At 43.7% G+C, this 26,373-nt stretch overlaps 1 protein-coding gene across 2 annotated transcripts; it reads right to left on the reverse strand.

Moving 5' to 3' along the window:
- Positions 1-2,414: 2,414 nt before the first annotated feature.
- SDHAF2 (succinate dehydrogenase complex assembly factor 2) lies at positions 2,415-26,372 on the reverse strand. Of its 2 annotated transcripts, XM_064287965.1 has the most exons (5): positions 26,220-26,372; positions 25,206-25,429; positions 25,012-25,121; positions 19,302-19,446; positions 4,976-5,083 (listed from the first exon to the last, which is right to left on the reverse strand). In XM_064287965.1, the coding sequence occupies exons 1-5, from the start codon at positions 26,253-26,255 to the stop codon at positions 5,056-5,058; spliced, it is 543 nt and encodes a 180-aa protein (XP_064144035.1). In that variant the 5' UTR covers positions 26,256-26,372; the 3' UTR covers positions 4,976-5,055. The 2 variants fall into 2 exon arrangements, with proteins under 2 accessions (XP_010597421.2, XP_064144035.1); XM_010599119.3 differs by lacking the exon at positions 19,302-19,446 and having other exon boundaries at positions 2,415-5,083; positions 26,220-26,364.
- Between the last annotated feature and the right edge of the window lies 1 nt (position 26,373).

Consider the following 26,373-nt stretch of genomic DNA (forward strand, 5'->3'; position numbering starts at 1 on the left):
AGGATAGTTTTCGTGTTTGGAGACAGTGTAGCACACCGTGCCTAAGAGCATGGGCCTTAGAGGCCCGCCCACTGCCTGGCTTCAAATTCTAGTACCACCACTTCCTGTCACTTTGAGCAAGGAACTTTCCTCATCTGTAAAATGGGAATAATAATTGTACTGATCTAATAGTGTTGCGTGAGGATTAAATGATAAACCAGTTGCCAACCGAGGTGATTCCAACTCATGGTGACCCCATGTGTTTCAGAATAGAACTGCTTTGGGTTCTACTAGGGTGTTTGGTGGCTGTTATCCTTCAAAAGTAGACTACCAGGCCTTTCTCCCAAGGTTCCTCTGGGTGGATCTGAACCACCAACCATTCATTTGAGGCACCCAAGGACTCCTTGGATTAAATGATATAATCCATGTAAAGCTCTTACAATGCTGGGCACCCAGTAAGCAAACAGTAAATGTTAGCTGTTATTCCCATGAAGGGCTACTACGGCACCAAGTACTGTGCTGGGCACTTTATATGCATTACTTAGTTGAATCCTTAAGCCCACATGTAAAGCTGGGTTTCTTTTCTTTCTACAGATGAGAAAAAGGAGCACAGAGTGATTAAATAACTTGCCCAAGATCACCCAGCCGATCAATGGTAGATCCACTATTCTAACTTAGGCCTGATTCCTCTCCATTTCTCCTAGACGTGTGTCCCAGGGTATCTCCACGCGAACATTTTTTATTAAGCACTAGCTAAATAACCTGACACAGTGGCTGCAATGACAGGCTCAAGCACAGCCAACAACTGTGAGGGTGGTGCAGGACCGGGCAGCGTTTCCTTCTGTTGTTTGTACATGGGCATCGCTAGGAGTTGGAACGGACTCGACAGCACCGAGTAACAATAATAATAACCTGAAATATCCTGGAAAACAAAGCACCGTAATGTCATAATTTGCTTTTAAGAACTACAGGTTGTAATGTACTAAAACAAAAAACAACTCAAATCCGTTGCATTGATTCCAACTCATAGTGACTCTATAGGACAGAGTAGAACTGCCCCATAGGGTTTCCAAGGAGTGGCTGGTGGATTTGAACCGCCGGCCTTTTTTGATTAGCAGCTGTAGCTCGCCGTAGATCTTAACCACTATGCCACCAGGGCTCCTTGTAATGTGCAGTTAGATAAAGTGGTATGTCACATTGCCCTTTAGAAACACAACATTCTTCTCTTTGGCAGGAGTTCCCGGATTCGGACAAGACCTGGGAGCCAGCAAGACTCTGGCTCTTTTTTTGTGATTATTGGTAGTGAGTTATTAGACTTCTCTATGTGTCTTCTCCTTTGAAGCCTGACATTGTCTTGGATAACTTAAGCTTTTCTACAATCCACCCTAAGGGACTGCTAACAGGTTTCTTAAAGCTGCAAAGAGTACTATCCACCTTAAGCCACCTGTCCCACCAGCACCATTTTACCTGGGCAGGTTCTCACAGTTCCTCATTCCCAGAGGACTCATCCGGAAACTACGGTGGCTTGACACACAGCTGATCAGCATCATCAACTTGACATTGCAGGACGGTGAGTCCACCGTTCCCAGATACTACATGTACGTGCTAATAAGGGGGGCCGTCTGCTCAAAGCCCTCCTCATTAGTACATCCATGTAGTATCTGAGGAGCCCTGGTAGCACAGTGGTTAAGGGCTCAGGCTGCTAATCAAAAGGTCAGCAGTTCAAATCCACCAGCCACTCCTTGGAAACCCTATGGGGCAGTTCTACCCTGTCCTGTAGGGTCGCTATGAGTCGGAATCAACTTGACGGCAATGGGTTTGGTTTTGGTTTGGTTTGGCCTGTTCAAAAGGCTCACAGACCTGCCTTGCCATTTAAGGCAGCTCCAGCTTCCTCATCACCAAATCCTGCTCTCCACATCTAGCCACGATAGCAGACGGACTGAAGGACAAATTCAAGAGTCTCAACTATCCCAGCGGAACCTCTTTCCCTGGTGATGTTTGAAAATATAACTAGACACGCGCTGGTGCAGCCCTGGTTGGAGCCATGAGGCCAGCCGACTTCTGGATAATGCCCAAAGCTAGTGAGGGGTGCCACTGTGATGACCCCCAAGAAAGATGCTCCACTTAGGGCACAGAGAGCTTAGGCCCACAGTTAGATTTATGATGGTGAAGAGAAGACGCGATAGGAAGAGAACAGCCGAGACTGACCCAGTTTGCTGCGTCATAAGGGCGCCTGTGCAATGGGGCTCACGAGACCACTTCGGACAGAGCAGGGCAGAACCAGACGCGTCTGCCTGGTGCGGGCTGGGAACGAGATCAGTGAGCAGTGAAGTGTCAAGGTGAAAGGAATGAGTCTAGCTTTGACTCATCATGGATCCTTGGGGGCTGCTGGCTCTCACTACATGTTTATTAATTCTAAAAAAAAAACAAAAACACTGCGGCCAGCCTAGTTTTATTTCAGGCCTAATAAAGGGAAAAACCGTTTACATTGCACCCCTGGGCCTGACACTCAGCAGCTGAAGTAAGCGAGATTCTTCACTTTCAAAGATAACACAAGCCAGCAGCCTGGGAGGAAAACATTTCCTTCAGAAGTAAGCCATTCCCAGGTGAAAGTGGCAGCCGTGGAACGTTATGTTAAATAAAGCCAAAATCAGGGTAAGAAGGGATCTAACCCTAGACCAAAAAAAAAACAAGCCCAAACTGCATACTTGGCTACGGGGACTTATTGCAACATGCTGAGAATAGAGAGGTGAGCTGTGGGCCGATTCGTGTGCCCGTCACAGAGCCAGATTTCTATATATAAACATATATATATACATATATATATATAAACCCTCTGCCTGTTTAACATCAGAGGAGGCCTGAGAGAACAGCCAGGGTGGCAGCTCGTCTGCCCTGCTTCTGCCTCCTGATTCTCACCCCATTCCTTGCTTAGGTGAGAGTGCTACGGATTTTTCCATCAAAGGTCTTGCCACCACCGTCTGTTTTCTCCCTCATCTTCAATGGCCAGTAAGACACTCCATGGTTACTTCAATGGGCTCCGTTTTCCTGTCTGCAGATGTGACTGCCCTGCATGGCTAGCATGACTTCACTGACACGCCAGGCAATGTGGGTTAGGAGGTGGGCGTTAACCTTCAGGCCAAGGCCGTGACCAAACACTGACATTCAATATTACCGAGTGCTTACCGTGTACTAGGTGCCATGTGAGAGCTGTGTGCTCTTACCTCATCTGATCTCAACTGCTTGAGAGAGGGGAGCATTCGTACCCCCATTTTATAGATGAGGAAACAGAGGCTCACATCAGCTCCAGCCGAGCCAGATCTGAACACTTAATGAGTCCCCTGCCTTGCTTCTTGACTTATGAAATCCACGCTGGGTGACCAAGTTCACACCTGCTCACTTCAGGAAGCACCTGGCAGCTTCTTACCCTCTATTTAATGCAGAGGTCATGCCTCACAACTGTCAAGTTTCCTTGCCCTAACTTTTCCCAGCATAGATTTCTACTAAATGCCCAACAATAAAGGTAGTGTGCTCCAGTAGAAAGTTCATGAGTGCTGGAGGCAGAGAGAGCTAGATTCTGGCTTTCTGACTAAACAGCTACATGGTGTTAGACAAATTAATCTCTCTGAGCCTACTTTCTCATCTATGAAGTAGGCATAACACCACTCCTCTGCAGAAGCGCTGTGAGGATACAACGAGATAATATAATAGAGGTTGGTTTTCTTTCCTTCCATCCTTAGCCAGGACCCAGGCGGAAGCTCGGTGGGAACCCTGTAGCTCAACACTTGAAATGTGCACTTCCCCATGCGTGCAGCTTCTCTTGTGATCGCCGACCCCATGCTCATCGACCTGGCCTTCCTTCATTGGTCAACACTGTTAGATGCTCCTGGCCCAGCCTGGTGCCGGACTGTTCTGACTAGGCCGGATTACAGCTCTGAGGTCTCTAGCGAGACCACCACTAGCCACACAGAAGTGTTCTGGTACTAGGGCTAAACACTTCCAACTAATTCATTCTGACATATTATTTCTTACGTGCTATTAGTTTGTCCACTTAAATAATCGTGATCAAACCCAAACCCACTACCATCAATTCCAATTCATAGTGACCCTACAGGACAGAGTAGAACTGCCCCATAGGGTTTCCAAGGAGTGGCTGGTAGGTTCAAACTGCTGACCTTTTGGCTAGCAGCTGAACTGTGAACTACTGTGCCGCAAGCGTGCCAAACAATTGTGAAGTACTACAGAAATATGGAAAAGGTTTCCTACAGTGCTATGTGGAAATAAAGCCTATGACTGTGACCTTGTAGAACTTAAAAAACATGTGACTATGGAGTCTACAAGCACAGGAAATATTAAAATAATTATGTGTGAAGGCTGGGAAATTGTGAATTTCTTTTTTTCAGTATTCTTTAACACTGTTATCTTTCAATCTGCAAAGTGAACATTTTAAAGAAAATCCGATGGTGAGGATGCTGGCTGGTAAGCAGCGTGCCCACACTGTTCCTGCTTGCTGCTCTCATTCTGCCTGCTGCGCCTTTGAGGGATTCAGCTCATGGGGGTTGGCTCGGCCTCCTTGGCAGAGAGGACTACACAGGGTTGAAGCGGGGGATTCATTTAGGCACAGCCCTGGGCTGCTTGGGGATGCTTTCCAGGCAGCACAGCAGCCAGCAGCCAGCTGCCTCATTTTCCTGAAGGAGCCAACGCGATCACTTTCCCAACAGCGCCCTCCTGTGGCAGAGGCCTGCAGAGCCCGGAGCCAGATAAGGCAGACAGGCCAAGCACGGGGGCAACACCAATAAACCACCTTTGAGGCTCAGGGGTGAACGAGAAAAGTTTTTGAATGAGTCACACTGAACATTTACGCGTCCTGGGTGGGTCGTGGGTCTAAAAAGCAGCAGTAAGCAAAGGCCAGGATCTATGAGACACAGGTAGGATCCAGGGACTGAGCCCCACGCCAGGCTGTGGTGAGCAGCTCAACGCGGCTTTTCAAAGAGGTACTCCAGATCTGGGGCACGCAGTCTCTGCTCTTTGTTTTTGTTTTTCACAAAGTCTCTCAGCAGCACCAGGACTTCATTTTCAAATATTTCCGGGGCTGGTTTTTTTTCTATAAGAGAAGAATGGGCAGAAAGAATTATGTCACAGTCAGTCAACTCTCAGTTACAAGGATCCTGAAACTTGAACTTGCAACTCTGGCCTTGGCCAAGAACCACACATGAATATATAGACCTTCTCTGTTCTTGCTGTAAATCTACATGTCAGCCTATACTGGGGTCGGCAAACTACAGCAGCCTGTTATTTGTAAATAATTTTATTGGAACACAGTCGTTCCCATTCGTTTCTGTATTGTCCACGGCTGCTTCTGTACTACAACTACAGAGCTGAGTAGTTGCTAGAAACCATGTGGAATCAGGTTTAAAATACTTACTCTTTGGTCCATTATGGACAAGCTGGCTGACCTCTAGCCTGTACAATCTTGGCTGTACTGCTTTGCTCAGCATTTGGCATTTCAGTGATTTTCCATGTTTTGTGTTTCCCTCTCTTGGTCTATAAATTTCCAGAGGAAAAGTTCTATCTCTTTTATCAGTTAGAGTTCCTTGGATATAAATGACAGAAACTCCAGTAAACTTAAGCAAAAAAGAATTTACTGGAAAGATATTAAAGGCTCACAAAACTGACAGAAACCTGGAGAACCATATTTGAAATGGACAGACAACAAAGGCCCCAGAGAGCAAGGCAAGGAGAACACCAGCCTCAGTCGAGGCGCAAGGCGTCTGGGCAGTATGCTGCTCACCTCCAACCTTTCCTTCTACCCCGAGACACTCACTTAAGATTCAAATCCCAGCATCCCAGTTAATTGGCCTAATATCCTGTTTAGTGTTTCTGTTCTACCTCCTAGTTTGTTGTGTAGTGCTTGGGGTCTTAAAAGCTTGGAAACAGCCATCCCAGGTACACTAATTAGTCCCTGTTTGCCCGGAACAACAGAGGAAGGAGAGTAAGGCTAGGAGGAAGACATGGCTAATTATCTCCATGAACAACTGCCTCCTTTGCCATCAGACCAGAAGAACTGGATGTAGACCAGCTACCATTACTGAATATTTAAAAGACTACAGAAGAATCCTGATCAAAAGGGGGAAAGTGCAGAATAGAATTTTAAATTTTCATGGAACCCAGACTTTCTGGAGTCACTGAGGATAGATGAACCCTCAAAACTACTGTTATGAGATAATCTTTCAAGCTCCAACCCAAAATACCCCCTGAAGTCTTCTTTAAACCAAACAATAGTTTAACTTAATTAGTAAAGAATGTCTGCCTTGAGCAGTATGCTCTTTTAAAAGAACTATCTATATGGGATCAAACTGACAACAGCAACTTGAAAAGTTAGACAGGAAGCTTAGAGGACTGTGAGATTACGTCAATGGGGAGGACGATTCTGAACAGGAAGGTGAGAATAGTCGTACCACCGGAAGAATGCAATCAATCTCACTGAACGGTACATATATAAATTGTTGAATTGGTGTATGTTCTGCTGTGTATATTTTCAACAACAAATAAATAAAATAAATCATTAAAATAAAAAAGGCTCATCCCAAGCAAAGCCTTCCACTGGGGAAGCTTAGGTAATGTGCTCTGGAATCACCCTGCAATCAAGACAAAATACAATACTAGCAGAGGGAATTCCTCAGAACAAAACTGGACTCTCCCTCGCTTGGCACAGGGCCTGGCATCTAGTGGGACATTCTTTTTTTTGTAAGGATCAAAATAAGATCAAGGAGATTTAGGCCTCTCCAGGGTGTAGAAAGCTAGAGAGAGCATTGTACTCACCCTACAAGAAAAAGCCAGGTAAACTACACACATCATGACTTTTCTTGAACTCATCAGAGCTGAGGTCACAGGGCAAAGGAGCAGAATGAAATCTAGGGAACGAGGCTCCTAGAGGGGAGACCAGATGTGAGCACTCGCGCATCGGTGACAGGGCACGGCAGGAAAAGCCACTGGGCACCATATACATGGGTATAAAGAATTCAGCTAAAATGTTTAGTGAATTGATAAAAGCCAAGTGCAGGCTAGCATGAGAGTGTAAAAGCCCTGGGACCCACAGATGAAAGGGGAGTTCGCCTCCCGTCCCCCAATTCTTCTCCACAAATGTGCACCAGGCATGCTATTGACAAAGTCGGGTGCAAACCAAGAGAGGAGGCTAAAGAAAGCCTCCCTCAGTGATGCAGACCAGGAGGGACCAGCCCCTGCTGCAAAAGAAGCAATAAAGCCCAGCCCAGACCCTTCTTCTCTACAGAACAAAAAGCCTCAAATATCTGGGTATGTCAGCAATCCCTGACTGCCCCTAGGGCACAGGAGAGGATCCCTTTGGGCCAGTGAGAGGGTAAGAGGAACATCTTCTCCCTCCGTGGCAGGAGAAGGAAACCATCCCAAGCAGAAACCATCAGAGGTCTCCCACCACTAGGATAAGGGGCCCTGGTGGCACAGTCGTTAAGCACTTGACTGCTAACAGAAAAGTTGGCGGTTCAAACCCACCTTCCGCTCGGTGAGAGAAAGACCTGGTGATGTTGGTACCGGCACAGTGACAGACACATAGGCCAATGGAACAGAATTGAGAACTGAGTCAGAAATCCATCCACCTGTGGACAGCTCATCTTCAACAATGGGCCAAAGTCCATTAAATGAGAGACCGTCTCTTCAATAGCTGGTGCTCGCAAAACTGGATGTCTATCCGTAGAAAAATGAACTGGACATATATTTCACACCAGACACAAAAACTAACTCAAAATGGATCCGAGACCTAAATATAAAACCCAAAACTATGAAGATCATGGAGGAAAAAATAGGGACAATGCTAGGGGCCCTAATATATGGCATAAATAGAATACCTAACATAACCAAAAATGCACACACAGCAGATGAACTAGATAAATGGAAACTCCTAAAAATTAAACACTTATGCTCAACAAAAGACTTCTCCAAAAGAATAAAAAGAGAGCCTACAGATTGGGAAAAAAAAATTTGGCTACGACATATTCGCCAAGGGTCTAATCTCTAAAATTTATAGAAAACTTCAACACCTCAACAATGAAAAGACAAACAATCCAATTAAAAAATGAGCAAAGGATATGAACAAGCACGTCACCAAAGAAGACATTCAGGCAGCTAACAAACATATGAAGAAATGCTCGCAATCATTAGCAATTAAAGAGATACAAATCAAAACTACAATGAAATACCATCTCACCCCGACATTACTGCACTAATCCATAAAAAAAAAAAACCTCAAAAATAACAAATGTTGGTGAAGTTGTGGGGAGATTGGAACTCTTATACACTGCTGGCGGGAACGTAAAATGGTATAACCACTATGAAAAATGATATGGTGCTTCCTCAAAAAACTGGAAATGGAAATAGCATATAACCCACCAATCCCACTCCTAGGTATACACTCTAAAGAAGAGCTGTGACACAAATAGACACACGCACACCCATGTTCATTGCTGCACTGTTCACAAGAGCAAAAAGATAGAAATAACCTAAGTACCCACCAACAGACGAATGGATTAACAAACTGTGGTACGTACACACAATGGAATACTAAACAATAAAGAACAATGACGAATCTGTGAAACATCTCACAACACGGATGAATTTGGAGGACAATATACTGAGTGAAATAAGTCAATCACAAAAGGACAGATATTGGATGGGACCACTATTATAAAGATAGAACAAAAGGTTTACACACAGAAAAACAACAACAACGACCCTCTTCGATGGTTACTGGGGAAATTAGAGGGGGTGGGAAGGAAAATTACCAAATAGAAAAGACACATGTTAATACTGTTGAAGGGAAGGGCACTACGTGATACGGGATAAGCCAGCACAACATGACCAAGGCAAGAGAGGACGCTGAGGGACCACAAGAATGAAGGGCAACTATACAAGGTCGCTAGGAGTCAGAATCAACTCCACAGCAAGGATTTTTGGTATCGTAACTACTATAGCATAAATAATCCTGCAACAATAGTATTAACAGTAACTTACTAACGGATGCACAGATAGATAGACATGCCAAGAGATGTGAGATGTGTGAGGGTATAAGGGACCACACCCACCGGCAGACACAGGTTTGATGCTAGATATTTCTAAATACATGACTGTAGGTGCTCCTTGGAGCCCTGGCGGCACAGCAGTAAAGAGTTCGGCTGCTAACCAAAAGGTCAGCAGTTCAAATCCAACAGCCTCTCCTTGGAAACCCTATGGGGCAGCTCTACTCTGTCCTATAGGGTCACTGTGAGTTAGAATCGACTTGACAGCAACAGATTTGGTTTTTTATAGGTGCTCCTCATATGTTACTATAGACAACAGAGCACGCAGGTGGCATAACCAACCATCTCACAGGATGAAGTTCCTTGCCTCGGAGGCAAAGGACCGTAGATTTGGGGAACATCTATGTCAACTGGCAACAACATAATTCGTAAAGACAATGTTCTGCCTCCTACTTTGGTGAGTAGCATCTGGAGTCTTAAAAGCTTGCGAGCAGCCATCTAAGATACAACTATTGGTCTCTCGCCATCCAGAGCAAAGGGGAGTGAAGAAACCAAAGCCTCAAAGAAGCAGTTAGTCCAAAAGACTAATGGACCACATGAACCACAGCCTACACAACCCCAAGATCAAAGAACTAGGTGGTGCCCAGCTACCATGACTGACCGATTGGACTGGGATCACAACAGAGTGTCCTGCACAGAGCAGGAGAAAAAACAGAGAACAGAAAACCAAATTCACAAAAAAGACCAGTTACTGGTCTGACAGAGACTGGAGGAATGCCTGAGACTATGGCTCTAAGATACTCTTCTGACCTGAAACTGAAGCCATTCCCGAAGACCACCTTCCAGCCAAACAACAGACTGGTCCATAAAATAAACTAACACCACAGAGAAACGTGTTCCTTAAAACAATCTATACGAGATCAAAAAGACATTTGAGCGTTACGCAACAACAAAGGACAACGACGAATCTGTGAAGTATCTCATAACATGGATGAATCTGGAGGGCACTATGCTGAGTGAAGTAAGTCAATCATCAAAGGACAAATATTGTATGAGACCACTACTGTGAAAACTCACAAAAATGTTTACACATAAAAAGAAACAATCTTTGATGGTTACCAGTATGGGGAGGGGTGAGGATGGAAAAACACTAAAAAGACAATAATTAAGTGGTAACTCCGGCGAAGGGTAAGACAGTACACAACACTGGGGAAGCCAGTACAACCTGGAAAAGGCAAGGTCATTGAAGCCCCATAGATACATCCAAACTCCCTGAGGGACCGAATTGCTGGGCTGAGGGCTGTGGGGACCATGGTCTTGGGGAATATCTAGCTCGACTGGCATAACACAGTTTATAAAGAAAATGTTCTACATTCTGCCGTGGTGAGTAGCATTTGGAAACCCTGGTGGCGTAGTGGTTAAGTACTACAGCCGCTAACCAAAAGGTCAGCAGTTTGAATCCACCAGGTGCTCCTTGGAAACTCTACGGGGCAGTTCTATTCTGTCCTATAGGGTCACTATGAGTCGGAATCAACTCCACGGCAGTGGGTTGGTAGTGGGAGTAGCATCTGGGGTCTTGAAAGCCTGTGAGGGGCCATCTAGGACATTCCACTGGTCTCACCCCCTCAGGAGCAAGTAATAATGAAGAAAACTAAAGATACAAAGGAAGGATTAGTCCAAGGACTAATGGACCACATCTACCATGGCCTCTACCAGCCTGAGTCCTGTACAACTAGATGGTGCCCGGCTACCACCACTGACTGCTCTGACAGGGATCACAATAGAGGGGCCCCGACAGAGCTGGAGAAAAACGTAGAACAAAATTCTAACTCAAAAAAGAAAGACCAGACTTGCTGGCCTGACAGAGACTAGAGAGTCTCTGAGAGTTATGGCCCCAGACACCCTATCAACTCCGTAACGAAGTCACTCCTGAGATTCACCCTTCAGCCAAAGATTGTACAGGCCCAAAGAACAAAATGAGACTAAAGGGGCACACCAGCCCTTGGACAAGGACTAGAAGGCAGGAGGAGACAGGAAAGCTGGTAAAAGGGAACCTAAGGTTGAGAAGGGAGAGTGTTGACAAGTTGTGGGGTGGTTAACCAATGTCATAAAACAGTATGTGTACTGTTTAATAAGAAACTACTTCTATAAACCTTCATCTAAAGTACAATTAAAAAAAAAAAAAAGGACAACATTTGCCCGAAAGCAAATATAAGAAGGCAGGAAGGGGTAGAAAATCAGGATGAAAGGAAATAGTGAACCCAGAACAGAAATGGGGAGAATGCTAACACATTGTGGGGAATGCCACTAAGGCTATGAAACACTTTACGTACAAACTAACAAATGGGAATCTAATCTGTTCTTTAAACTTTTACCTAATGCACAATTAAAAACAAAAATAAAGAAATTAAGCCTATTTTCCACTTAGCAAGCAGCATAGCACTGGGGTATTTTGCCTCAGAAAGACCCTCTGAAAACCCTTCTTTACAATTAAACGATTTCTCAACATCATCACTCAATGACTTGACCAATGTTCCTGACAGAATTTTCTTAAAAAGCCACATGCATGTCAATAATACACTAGAGGGTCTTCACAGATATTAAAAAAAAATAAACTATCTTTAAAAAAAAAAAAAAAGACCTGGTGATCTGCTTTCCATAAAGATTACTGCATAGAAAACCCGCTGGGGTGGCTCTACTCTGTCACGTGGGGTCACTCTGAGTCTGAATTGGGTCACTGGGGAAGCCTCACCTCTAAGACCCGGGGCCACAGGGCCTGCCTAAGACTGAGGCTAGACCAGGGTAACAGAATGCCCTCCCAGCCTGTACCCAGACTAACCTGAACCCAGATGAGCCAGGACTGAGTGAGAAGCAACAGGAATCTCCAAGGGAATGACAAAGGCATGGAAAGAGAGCCCCTCAGAGGCCCAGAAATACACAGAAGGTCTAAAACCAGTGAAATTATCTTTCAGAAATACAGGTTAAATAAAGACTAATACAAAAAACAAAAACCTGAAGCTATAAGAAGTATTCAAAGAAGTTCTTCAGGCAGAAGGAATGACACCAAAGAGAAACATGAATCGAAATAAACAAGGATCTACAGAAATAGTTATTTTAAGTTGCTCTAAAGATAAATGACTGCCCAGAACAAAACAGTAGTAATGCTTTATGGTTTTACGACATGGGTGGAAGGAAAAAGTCCGACAACAGCAGCACAAAAGACGGGAGGGAGGACTGGGCTATACCGTTGTATAGTCATTACATTATATGTGATGCATATAATACTACCTGAAGGTGGACAGAGACAAATTAAAGATGCGTATTCTAAACCCTAGAACAACCAGTAAAAAATAATAAAAAGAAGTATAAATTATAGGCCAATTAAAAAAACAACACTGCCATCAAGTCAATTCTGACTCATGACGAACCTACAGGACAGGTTAAGAACTGCCCTTTAGGGTTTCCAAGGTGGTAAATCGTTATGGAAGCTGACTGCCACATCTTTCTCCTGTAGAGCAGCTGGTGGGTTTGACCCACTGACCTTTTGGTTAGCAGCCACTTCGACCACTGTGCCGCCAGGGCTCCTAATAAGCCAACAGTGGGACTAAAATAATAAAAAATACTAAATTCAAAAACACACAGAAGTAGAGGAAAAAGGAACAAAAAACAGATGAAATAGAAAACAAACGCATAGTAGGTTTTAGTCCAACCACATCAATTGAAAGACTATCGGATCAGATAAAAAAAGCAAGACCCAAATAACTATATCCTGCCTCTAAGAAAGTATGTTAAATATAAAGGCACTGAGAGGGTCGAAGTAAAAGGATGATGTGTAGGCAGACTTCCTGATGGCTCCCAGTGTTTTCCACTCCCCTGGGGTACATGCTTTGCATCATTCTCAGAACTGTGAATATGACAATTCTACTCCCATGATTAGGTTACGGTATATAGCACTGCTGACCTCATGACAGGGAAATTATTCAGGTTGTCCTAACCTAATCATACGAGCTCTTTAAAATCAAAGTGTTTCTCCAGCTGGTGGCAGAAGGGAAAACCAGACAGATTTAAAGCATGAGAGGGGCTTCAGGTGACTGAGGATCTCTGTCGCTGAGATGGAGGCGACCACATGGCAAGGATCTGAGAGTGGCCTCTAAGAGCTGAGAGCGTTCGACAGCTAGCAAGACCACGGGAATCTCTGCGCCATAACTGCAAGTAAACGAATTCTACTAACAACAAAAATGAGGTTGGAAGTGAAGTGAACTCCTTCCCAGAGCCTCCACATCAGAATGCAGCCCAGCTGACATCCTGATTTCAGACTGTGAGATCTGGGCAAGGCTTCCGATATACAGAGCCATGAGCTAATATTTGGTTACCTAACACTACTAAGTTTGCGGTAATTGGTTACATAAAAATAGAACATTAATACAGATGGAAAAACACGTACTATGCAAACACTCATCAAAAGCAAGCTGGAGACACTTCAGAACAAAGAATAGTATCAAAAGAGATGGGAATTATATGATAATAAATGAGTCAATTCATCAAGAACATAGAATAATCCTAAATGTGTATTTACATAACAACAAAAATTCTAACCACATGAAGCAAAAAGGAATAATAGACAAACCCACAGTTATAGTCGGAAACTCCGATGCTTCTCTCTCGGTAACTGACAGAACAAGTACACAGAAAACCAGTAAGAATACAGAAGACATGAGGAAAAACAGCAACCAGTCTGACCTCGCTGACACGTAACAACACTTCACTGCCCACAGCGCAGAGCACAGATCATGTTCAAGTGCACAGGGAGCATTTACCAAGACAGCCCACATTTCAGGCTGGAAAACAAACTGCAGCAGATTTAAAAGAACTGAAATTACATAACATACATTCTACGATCACAGTGAAATAAAACTAAAAAACCACTAACAGAAAAATATCTGGAAAATTCCCAAATATCTGAGAATTAAACAATACACTTCTAAACTCCTGGTTCAAAGGGGAAGGCACAAGGGAAACTAGACAACATTTTAAATGGGATGAAAATGAAAACACAACATCAAAATCTGTAACATGAAGCTAAAGCATTGCTTTGTGGGAAAATTTATAGCATTAAATGCTCATAGTAGAAGAGAAGGTCTCACTCCAATCTATGATCTGAGTGTACACCTCAAAAATTTAGAAAAAGTGGAAATTAAACCCAAGGGAAGCAGAAGGAAAGAAACAAATGAATAGAAATCAATGCAATTGAAAACATAAAAATACAGAAAAGTTGGTAAAATCAAAAGCTGTATGATCACACCTATGTGACATTCTGAAAAAGGCAAAACTCCAGGCACAAAGACCAGCGGTTGCCAGGGGCTCAGGGGAGAGCCAGTGGGAGGGATAAACAGGTGCAGCACAGGCGCTTTTCAGAGCAGTGAAATTACTGTGTATGATACTGTAATAATGTATACCTCACACGTTGTTGTTGTTAGGTACCCTCGAGTGGACTTTTGACGCATAGTGATCCCACGTGACAGAGTAGGACTGCCCTGTAGGGTTTTCTAGGCTGTAACCTTTATGGAAGCAGATCGCTGCATCTTTCTCCCATGGAGCCACTGGGTGGGTTTAAACTGCCAACCTTTTCGTTAGCAATCGAGCGCTTAACTGTTGCACCTCTGGGGGTCCCTATATATGACATTATGCATTTGTTAAAACCCATAGAACTGTGTAACACAGAGTGAGCTAATGTAAACTATAAATGTTAGTTATTAATGTATCAATATTCATTCACCAATTGAAACAAACGTATCACACTAATGCAAGATCTCAACAACAGGGGAAACTGTGTACAGGAGGAGACGGATACATGGAAACTCCGTATACTTTCTGCTCAAATTTTCTGGAAACATAAAACTGCTCTAAAAAATAAAGTCTATTTGAAAAAAAGGAGGGACACGATTAACAGATTCTCAGGCCTTAAAACAATAAGGGAACATGATGAGCAATTTTATGTTCGTGTGAAATGAGCAAATTTATTGGAAGACAAACTACCAAAGCTCACCCAAGAAGGAAGAGACAACCTGAATGGTCCGATATCTATTAAAAAGCACTTGGCTATTCCAGTGAGTCTGCAAAACCTGAGTCCTCCATAAAACCACCCTTACTTCAGACATCACCCCCAAGTTTGAGAGCCCCCAAGTCATCCCATTTCTGACCAGCTGACTATAAATTGTGGGGTTCCCATGACCATCTTCAAGTTCCATAATTAGCTAGAACTCAGGGAAGCACTATACTTACAGTTTTATTATAACAAAAAGATACAAATCAGAGCCAGCCAAAAGGAGACTCACGGGTGACGTCTGAAAGGGTTCCAAACACAACACTTCTGTCCTCCTCAGGGATGCGTTACCCTTTTGGCACTGAAATGTGACAATACTCAAAAGAATACTGCCAACCTGGGGAGTTTGCTGAAGCTTCAGGTTTTTATTGTGTGGGCTTCATTAAGTAGGCAAGATGGATTGAATCGTTTGCCACATGGTATAATTTAATCTCTAGCTCCGCTCTCGTCCCTGGAAGTCAGAAGTGGCTCAAAGCCCCAACTCTCTAGTCACATGGTTGGTCTTTCTGGCCTGGCCAGCTCCCATCCTGAGTCATCCGTTTAGCATAAACTATGGAGTGACCCACCATGAGTCACCTCATGAGTCACCTGTTAGCATAAACTATCAGCTGTGGTTTGAGGGGCCCACCATGACACTCCTAACATTCCAAATTCCAAGGGTCTAGAGAGGACACCTCCCAGGCGCCAGGACAATGACCAGACCTCTTTTTGAGGTAGGCCAAATTCCTTACTACATAACTTTACAGTTAGTAACTTCCAACACAGAAAATACCAGGTCCAGATGGCTTCCCTAGCAAATTCTATCAAACGTTTAAACAAAAAATCGATACAAATTCTACACAACTCTTCCAGAAAATAGGAGAGAGTGCTTTACGACTTGTTGTATGAGGCCAACATTATCCTGATCAAAACCAGATAATAACATTACAAAACTATATACCAATTCCCTCATGACTATAGACATGAAAATCTTCCACAAAACATAGCGAATCAAATCTAGCAATATATATCAATCATGACCATGTGGTGTTTATCCTGGGAATGCAAGGTTGGTTCAATATTTGAAAATCAATCAGTTGATAATTCATCACGTCAAAAAACTAAAAAAAAAAAAAAAATTCTATCAGTAAAGAAATGGTCATCTGAACATCGGTGGTGCTGCGAGCTGCTGTCGCACGGAAAGCACTTGGCAAAATTCCACATCTGTTCAAATAAAAACTTTCAATATACTAGAAATAGAAGAAAATTTTCTCAACCTGATAACAACTAACCTATAGCTAACATTGCACTTGATGGTGAAAGAGTGAATACCTTACTCCTAACATTGGGAACAAGACTCTCACCACTGCTATTCAACATCATACTGGAGGTCCTAAACCAAAACCCAAACCCGTTGCCGTCAAGTAGATTCCGACTCACAGTGACCCTACAGGACAGAGGAGAACTGCCCTGTAGGGTTTCCAAGGAGCGCCTGGTGGACTTGAATTGCCAACCTTTAGCTTAGCAGCTGTAGCTTTTAGACAGCGCAATAAGGCCAACTTAAAGATATAAAGGGCATACAGATGAGGAAGGAAAGAATAAACCACCTTTCTTCACAGATGACACAACTGTCTATGTTGAAAGTTCAAAGAATCTATAAAAAAGCTTCTAGAACTAAGTGAGTCAAGGTCAGTATTAAAAAACTAATTGTATTTCTACATTCTAGTCATGAACAACTGGGAAATGGAAAAAAAAATTTAAGTACTATTTACGATAGCACCAAAATATATGAAACACATAGCTAAAAATCTAGCAAAATATGTTGAAAATTGTGGTAGGCAGACTTCTAGGATGGTCCCCAATGATTCTGGCCTGCTGGTATCATATCCATGTGTAATCCCCTCCCCTTGAGCATGGACTGGATTGATTCTAACCACTAGACTTTGTGAAGATGATGGGGTACCACTTCTGTGATTAGGTTATGAGACTGTGACTTACACTTGCTAGCCAACTCTCTACTGCCTTCTTGGATTATAGGCTTTGATGTCATAAGCTGTCATGTGGGAAGCCCATGTGTCAAGGAATGGAAGGTGGCCTCCAGGCAACATCCAGCAAGGAGCTGAGGCCCTTAGTCCAAGAGTCTGTGAAGAGTTGAATTCTGCCAACAGAGTGAGCTGGGAAGGCTATGCCAGCTCCCATCCTGCATCATTCAGAGTTCTTATTTTTTCAGGAAAATAGCCCTTCCCAATGTGTAGACTTGGTAAGAAGATAAATCTGTTTGCCTGTCTTTATATTACATAAACAGAAAGGTCCCTAGAAGCTTCTTTCTCCAGACAATGCTTCTTAAGTTTTTAGATGAGACTACGGCCCCTGGGCTGAAACTTTGATTGCAACCTCATGAAAGATCATGAAGCAGAGGACCCAGTTAAGCTATGCCTGGATTCTAGACCCACAGAGACAGAGGTAAGTGTACTGTTGTAAACTGATAAGTTTTGGGGAGATATGTTATACAGCAATACATAAAACACTGATATCAAAGGAGACCTAAATAAATGAAGAGATATATTCAAAGATTCAAAATTAAGAATCTTCTAAATTTGATCTATTGGTCTAACACAACTCCAACCAAAATCCAAGCAGGACTTTTTCCTTTCTTGGAGAAATCGAGCAGCTGATTCTAAAACTTATAAGGGAAGGCAAAGAGCCAAAACAATTTTGAAAAAGAACGAAGTTGAAGGACTCACACTACCTGATTTCAGGAATTACCACAAAGCTACAGTAATGCAGACAGTTCGGTATTGGCAAAAGGACAGACACATAGGTCAATGGAACAGAACAGAGTCCAGAAATAGGCCTGCACATATATGGTCAACTGGTTTTCAACAGAGGTACAAAGACAATTCAATGGAGAAAGGATAGTCTTTTCAACAAATGATGTTGCAAAAATTTATACCCATATGCAAAGAAAAGGGACTTCAACCCATCCCTTGTACCATATACGAACAAATTAACTTAAAATGGATCATAGGCCTAAATGTAAAACCTGAAACTATAAAATTCCAAGAAAAATCTTTGTGACTTTAACTTAGGCAAAGAGTTCTCAGACACAACACCAAATGCATGATCTATTAAACAAAACTGATAATTACACTGCATCAAAATTAAAAACTACTCTTTAAAAGACAGTGTTAAGAAAATGAAAAAAGAAGCCACAGACTAGGAGAAAAAGTTTGCAGACCATGTACCTGATAAAGGCCTTGATTCTAGAATATAGTAAAAACACTTAAAACTCAGTAATAAGAAAACAAACAACTAAATTTAAAAGTAGGCGGTGAACTCACCCCTTCAGGAGCAAGGGAGAATGAAGAAAACTAAAGATACAAGGGAAAGGTTAGTCCAAAGGACTAAGGCACCACATCTACCACGGCCACCACCAGACTGAGTCCAGTACAACTAGACGGTGCCTGGCTACCACCACTGACTGCTCTGACAGGGATTACAATGCAAGGTGCTGGACAGAGCTGGAGAAAAATGTAGAACAAAATTCTAACTCAAAAAGCAAAGACCAATTCTTTGATGGTTATGAGGGGGGAGGGAGGGAGGGTAGGAGAGGGGTATTCACTAATTAGACGGTAGATAAGAACTATTTTAGGTGATGGGAAAGACAACACACGATACAGGCGAGGTCAGCACAACCGCACTAAACCAAAAGCAAGTAAGTTTCCTGAATAAACTGAATGCTTGGAAGGCCAGTATAGCAGGCGTGGGGGTTTGGGGACCATGGTTTCAGGGGACTTCTAAGTCAACTGGCATAATAAAATCTATTATGAAAACATTCTGCATCCCACTTTGGAGAGTGGCATCTGGGGTCTTAAACACTAGCAAATAGCCATTAAGATACATCAATTTGTTTCAACCCACCTAGATCAAAGGAGAATGAACACCAAGGACATGAGGTAATTACAAGCCCAGGGGACAGAAAGGGCCACATAAACCAGCGACTACATCATCCTGAGACCAGAAGAACTAGATGGTGCCCGGCTACAACTGATGACTGCCCTGACAGAGAACACAATAGAGTACCCCTGAGGGAGCAGAAGAACAGTGGGGTGTGGACCCCAAATTCTCGTAAAAAGACCAGACTTAATGGTCTAAGATTAGAAGGACCCTGGTGGTCATGGCCCCCAGACCTTGTGTTGGCCCAGAACAGGAACCATTCCCAAAGCCAACTCTTCAGACAGGGATTGGACTGGACAATGGGTTGGAGAGGAATGCTGGTGAGGAGTGAGCTTCTTGGATCAGGTGGACACTTGACACTATGTTGGCATCTCCTGCCTGGAGGGGAGATAAGAGGGTAGAGGGGGTTAGAAGCTGGCGAAATGGACACAAAAAGAGAGTGGAGGGAGGGAGTGGGCTGTGTTATTACAGGGGAGCAATTTGGAGTACGGAACAAGATGTATATAAGTTTTTGTGTGAGAGACTGACTTGATTTGTGAACTTTCACTTAAAGCATAATAAAAATTAAACAAAAAAAAAAAACAGACCAGACTTGCTGGTCTGACAGAGACTGGAGATGGCACCGTTTCAGCTCAGTAATGAAGTCACTCTAAGTTCACCCTTCAGCCCAAAATTGGACAGGCCCATAAAACAAGACTAAAGGGGAACACCAGCCCAGGCGCAGGGACTAGGAGGCAGGAGGGAACAGGAAAGCTGGTAATAGGGGACCCACGGTTGAAAAGGGAGAGTGCTGACATGTTGTGGGGTTGTTAACCAGTGTCATAGAACAATGTATGTACTAACTGATGAGAAGTGTGTTCTGTAAACCTCCATCTAAAGTACAATAAATTTTTTTTAAAAAGGAGGGTGCAGAGACAAACAACCCAATTAAATAAAAGGGGTGTGTGAAGAGACACATCACCATGAATGACAAATAAGGACTTGAAAACATGCTCATTGTATCAGTCATTAGGGACAAGCCCATTAAAACTACAGGGATAAATCACTACAAACTTCTTAGAATGGCTAAAAAAAAAAAAGAACAAAAAACCTGATAATCCCAAATGCTGACAAAGATGTACAGCAATGAGAAGTCTTAAGCCATTGCTACTCAGCTAATTTGGAAAACAGTTTGGGACTTTCTTACAAAGTTAAAGACATACTTACCATATGACCCAGCAATCCTCCTAAGTATTTACTCAAGAGGAAGAAAACTATCTTCACAGAAACCTCTACATAAATGCTTACAGTGACTTTATTAATAATCACCTAAACCCAAAAACAACTCTAATGTCCTTAAACTGGACAACGGATAAACCAACTGTGGTACATCCAAATAACGGAATAATGACAACAAAAAACAATAAATTATTGAAGGGGGAACAGATGCTGTCAGCCCCAAAGAGTTACAACCAGAAAGGGCTAGATAAGTGCTACCAACTGATTCCCTTAATGTTAGGGACTGAACTGTGTCGCCCAAAAGTATGTGTTGTAAATCATAACCTCTCTGCCAGTGGTTACAATCCCATTTGGGAAACAGTTGTCTTTGTTATGTTCATGAGGCAGGATTAGCACAGGGTGTATCCCGGGGCAATCTCTTTAGAGCTATAAAAGAGATTAAACAGAAGCTAGGAAGCAGAGATGGGGAAGAGAGATGCCAAGCACATAAATACTGCCCAGGAGCATAAGCTCAGAAGAGATAAGGACCTTCCTCCAGAGCTGACAGAGAGAAAGCCTTTCCCTAGAGCTGGCGCCCAAATTCAGACTTTTAGCCTCCCAAACCATGAGAATAAACTTCTGTTTGTTAAAGCCATCCACTTCTGGTATTCCTGTTATAGCAGCACTAGATAACTAAGACACCTTCCTTCTGATGCCCTGAAAAATTGGCAGTACCCTCTCCCAGCACGAGGAGAGGAGCTCCATTACGATCTTCCATACAAACATTCTTAACAGATGGAAAAGAAAGTGATTTCTTCTTAGGACCTGGGCAACCGAGTACAGCAAGGGAAACGTCTACCAGGCCCCAGCCTGATGACACTAACGAAATGCAACTTATTTTCTTGAATTCTTAATTTTAGGATGGTCCTCCTAAAGTCCTACCTTCCAAGAGACTGCTCTGTGTAAGAGCTGAAAGCACCTGCTAACTAGTATTCTGGCCACCTGTAAATTACCACCACTCTGCAGCATTCAGATTTCTTATTTTTTCAAGAAAATAGCCCTCCCCAATGAGTAGATAAGGAACCCTCATGGCACAGTGGTTAAGCACTTGGCTCCTAACTGAAAGGTCGGCCCTTTGAACCCACCAGCTGCTCTGCGGGAGACCCTGGAAACCCTATGGGGCAATTCTACTCTGCCCTACAGGGTCACTATTTGTCAGAATTGACTCAATGGCAGTGACTTTGGTTTTTGGTTTAATGCGTAGGCTTGGTAAGAAGGAAATCTGCGTCTCTTGTCTTTGTACCACATAAACTGAAGGGCACCTAGAAGCTTCTTCCTCCAGATGCTTTTGCTTATTGCAGCGGAACAGCTAAGGGGCAAACATATGCACTGAACTCAGCCAACTGCACTTTCTCTTCAGGGATTTTTATCCTTGGCTGGATAATTTACTGTCAACTTGACATCCTCATCAAGGAGCCCTCGATGGCACAGTGATTAAGCACTTGCTGCCAACCTAAAGGCTGGTGGTTAGAACCCATCAGCCGCTCTGTGGGAGAAGGGTATGGCAGTGTGCTTTGGTAAAGATTTACAGCCTTGGAGACCCTGTGGGGCATTTCTACTCTGTCCTACTTGGTCGCTATGAGTCGGAAATGACTCGAGGACATAGGCTGACATTCCCATCACTTTTTCAAAGGAAGCCAGGAACTGTTTTACCATATCCTTTTCCTATCTGACTCCATGTTAGAATCTGCCAATGAGAGACACTCATGTGAAATTGTAATGGGAAAGAAGACAGGCCAATATTTTCTGGAGGCAACTACAGATACGTGAGTGAGCAGACATGAGGTTCAATGCAGTTTCCAGGCAGGTCTTTGAGACCCACCCACTTTAGCACTGTAGACTGAACAAGTTTTACCATGTGAGAACTTGAAATGCATAATGGCTTGAGATTCACAGCAGCTTCCAGGTAAGCTCTTAAGAACTACCTACTTTGCTGCTGTAGGCCGAAATTGCCAACAATTAGCTGGCCGTCGCTCGCCCAGCTTTCCAATGGCTGTTGCTGTTGTTAGGTGCCATCGAGTCGGTTCTGACTCATAGCGACCCTACGCACAACAGAAAGAAACACTGCCCGGTCCTGCTCCATCCTTGTAAGTTGTTGTTATGCTTGACCTTATTGTTGCAGCCACTGTGTCAATTCACTTCATTGAGGATCTTCCTCTTTTCCGCTGACCCTGTACCTTGCCAAGCATGATGTCCTTCTCCAGGGACTGATCCCCCCTGACAACATGTCCAAAGTATATAAGACTCAGCCTTGCCATCCTTGCTTCTAAGCAGCATTCTGGATGTACTTCTAAGAGAGATTTGTTTGTTCTTTTGGCAGTCCATGGTATATTCGATATTCTTCGCCAATCAAAGGCGTCAATTCTTCAGTCTTCCTTATTCATTGTCCAGCTTTCACATACATATGATGCAATTGAAAATGCCATGGCTTGGGTCAGGTGCACCTTAGTCTTCAGGGTGACATCTCTGCTCTTCAACATTTTAAAGAGATCCTTTGCAGCAGATTTACCCGATGCAATGCGTCTTTTGATTTCTTGACTGTTGCTTCCATGGCTGTTGACTGCGGATCCAAGTGAAATGAAATCCTTGACAACTTCAATCTTCTCTCCGTTTATCATGATGTTGCTCATTGGTCCAGTTGTGAGGATTTTTGTTTTCTTTATGTTCAGGTGCAATCCATACTGAAGGCTGTGGTCTTTGATCTTCGTTAGTAAGTGCTTCAACTCCTTTCCACTTTCAGCAAGCAAGGTTGTGTCATCTGCATAACGCAGGTTGTTAATGAGTTTTTCTCCAATCCTCATGCCCTATTCTTCATACAGTCCAGCTTCTCGTATCATTTGCTCAGCATACAGATTGAATAGGTGTGGTGAAAGAATATAACCCTGACGCACACCTTTCTTGACTTTAAACCAATGAGTATCCCCTTGTTCTGTCCGAATAACTGCCTCTTGATCTATGTAAAGGTTCCTCATGAGCACAATTAAGTGTTCTGGAATTCCCATTTTTCGCAATGTTATCCATAATTTGTTATGATCCACAGAGTTGAATGCCCTTGCACAGTCAATAAAACACAGATAAACATTCTTCTGGTATTCTCTGCTTTCGGCCAGGATCTATCTGACATCAGCAACGATATCCCTGATTCCACGTCCTCTTCTGAAACCAGCCTGAATTTCTGGTAGTTCCCTGTTGATATACTGCTGGAGCTGTTTTTGAATGATCTTCAGCAAAATTTTTCTTGCGTGTGATATTAATGATGTTGTTCTGTAATTTCCATATTCAGTTGGATCATCTTTTTTGGGACTAGGCATAAATATGGATTTCTTCCAGTCAGTTGGCCAGGAAGCTGTCTTCCGTATTTCTTGGTTGTATTAAAACAAAAAACCAAACCTGCTGCCATCGAGTCGATTCCAACTCATAGTGATCCTACAAAACAGAGTAGAACTGCCCCATAGGGTTTCCCAGGAGCAGCTGGTGGATTCAAACTGCTGACCTTTTGGTTAGTAGCCAAATGCTTAACCACTGTGCCACCAGGGCCCCAATGGTTGTATTATGACCCTTCACATTCAGAACCTATAGAGTGCCTTCTGTTTTCTGACGCAAATATTGAGACACAAATACAGGAGACCCAGAGTATAGCAAAAATGGATGTGATATCCCTGAATGTCCATTCTCCCCGTTTTCATTGATGGTGGAATCCCTCAATTTAGGTGGCAGATGGTCCTGGAATAGACTGTTCTGTTGCTTCTTTATGGCTAGGTACAGCCATGTGGCTAAGCTGTGGCCAACAGAAAATAAGTGGGGGTACAGTGTACAATTTTCTCACAGGCAGTCTTAAAGAACAGGGCACGCTCTTTTCACTTTTCTCCTAGATCAATACGGACGTGACAGATAGTGCTTCAGCAGCCATGTCAGACCGTTAGGTGGAAGACACATGCTGAGGATGGACAGGCAGCACATCAAGAGGAACCTGGGTCTTACAACCTGTTGAGCCCTTCTCTGAGCTTTGGACTGAATTTATGAGGAAGAGAAATATAACTGGGTCTTGTTTAAGCCATTATTGTTTTGAACGTTTTTACTCGTAGCCAAAGCAAATCTTAACTACAAAAACCCCTTTGCCACTGAATTGGTTCCAACTCCTAGTGACCCCATAGAACAAAGTAGAACTGCCCCATACAGTTTCTAAGGCTATAATCTTTACTGAAGCAGACTGCCATGCCTTTCTCCCATGGAGTGGGTGGTGGGTTCAAATCGCCGGCCTTCTGGTTAGCAGCTGAGCGCTTAACCACTGTGCCACCAGAGCTCCTTAATCTTAACCATACACAGTTAGAATTCACTCTTCGCAAAAGCAGCACCAGAGCAAGAACACTGTGGAGCTCTTCCTATGCACTTATAGAGCTGTCTGGTTCCAGTACATTCCCAGTTGATTCTTCTTCAGCCTTGTATACTGTGAGCTTCCCAAACCCTTCCACTAAAATCCCTTTTTGCTTAAGTTATGTTTGTTACTTGCAAACAAAAAACCGTAACTGCTAAAACAAATTGTGCACACTTCGGGAAGACTGGAAGAGCGTCTGGATTGAGTGTCTATCTTATTAACGAAAAAAAAATTTCCTCGGAATGAACTCCAAACTCGAAGCACTCCAAGTCATCCCATTTTCACATTATGCTCTTTATCACGCCCAGTACCTGTGGCCCAGTAGTAAATATCCCAGTCATTACTGGGCTCATTAATCAGGCGATCATAGAGGTTCAGCTGCTTCTCTGTCATGCGGTGCAGATGTTCTTTAGCAAAGAGGCTAAAAACGAGAAAGAAAGAAAAAGGCATTGAAAAGGCTGTCTCTAGTCAAAAAGAAGTGACACCAGGACTCCTATTTCCTTACCTTAGCAGAATGCAATTCTCCAACATTCCCCTCTTTCTGCTCTCGTAGAGCAGGCGGGCTCTTTTGGTTTCTATAGATTCATCAGTTCTCTCCTGCCATGGAGGCAAAGGGATTTCAATCAAGTATTTTTGGGAATCTGTTGTGCTATCACCTCTGTAAAAGCGTCTCAACGATTTCATGCTGAGCACAGGAGATGCTAGGTTGCATCTTGACAGAGCAAGCACCTGAAACAAAAAAGGGCTACCGTCACTACTATTCACTCAACATTTACCATATTCTAAGTGCATTCCAAACCAAACCTACTGCCATCGAATGGATTTCAGAGCCCTGGTGGCACTGCGGTTAAGTGCTCAGCTGCAAACCAAAAGGTCTTGGTTCGAACCGATGAGCCGCTAGGAGGGAGAAAGACATGGCAATCTGCTTCTGTAAAAATTTACAGCCTTGGAAACCCCATGGGGCAGTTCTACCCTGTCCTATAGGTGACTATGAGTTGGAATCCACTGGACCTTAACACGTGTTTTGGTTTTATGGTGTGTATTCCAGCCACCTGACTGTGTTAAACCCTGAGGATACAGAGATCCAAAGATGACATGGTCCCTGATCCTCTAAAGGCTGTCTAATCCTCCAAAAGCTCCCAATGGACAGATGGGCACAAAACTATCAAGACACGATGTGAAATCATAATAGACATTACAGAAAACTTTAAGTACAGGGAGAAGCAGCGCCCTGAGGCGGTCGGGCTGACTCTGCTTGGGAACTAAATGACATCTGAACTGGGTCTCGCACGATGACCAATCGGTCAAGGATATTATGGGAAAAGCACACGGTGGACTCACGAAAGGGTGGAAGTAACCTCAATCTCCTAAACTGCAGGATCGCTCTTCCCTTGGGTCGGCCCTTGGCCTGGCTAACGGGCTGCTGGGCCCTCCCTGCGGTCGCCGTGACTGCGGAGAAGGACAGGACTCAGCCACCGCTGCCGCCCGCCCGGAGCCCGAGGACCTCCGCTCTTCTCACCCGCGCCAGAGCCGGTAACACGGTGGTCACTGCCATATCTCGCCTAGCCCGCACCGGAAGTCTGCGGCCGGGTTACTTCCGGGAACCCCGGGGCTACCGAACCCGTGGACTCCGGCTCCCGGTCCGAGCCGGAAGACGCGTCCCTGCGTACGAC

The sequence above is a fragment of the Loxodonta africana genome, chromosome 7 (assembly GCF_030014295.1).
Source record: "Loxodonta africana isolate mLoxAfr1 chromosome 7, mLoxAfr1.hap2, whole genome shotgun sequence".
Lineage (NCBI taxonomy): Eukaryota > Metazoa > Chordata > Mammalia > Proboscidea > Elephantidae > Loxodonta > Loxodonta africana.

What these genes read in the sequence shown, in the direction of transcription:
- SDHAF2 (XM_064287965.1), bottom strand. Translation starts at nt 26,255, where the DNA reads ATGGCAGTGACCACCGTGTTACCGGCTCTGGCGCGG. An exon ending in TATTTACTACTGGGCCACAG is followed by an intron (nt 19,447 to 25,011) that starts GTACTGGGCGTG and finishes TCTCCCCTCCAG; the next exon opens with GCAGGAGATGCCAACATAGT. An exon ending in CTGTTCTGGGCCAACACAAG is followed by an intron (nt 5,084 to 19,301) that starts GTCTGGGGGCCA and finishes CTTCTCTTATAG; the next exon opens with AAAAAAAACCAGCCCCGGAA.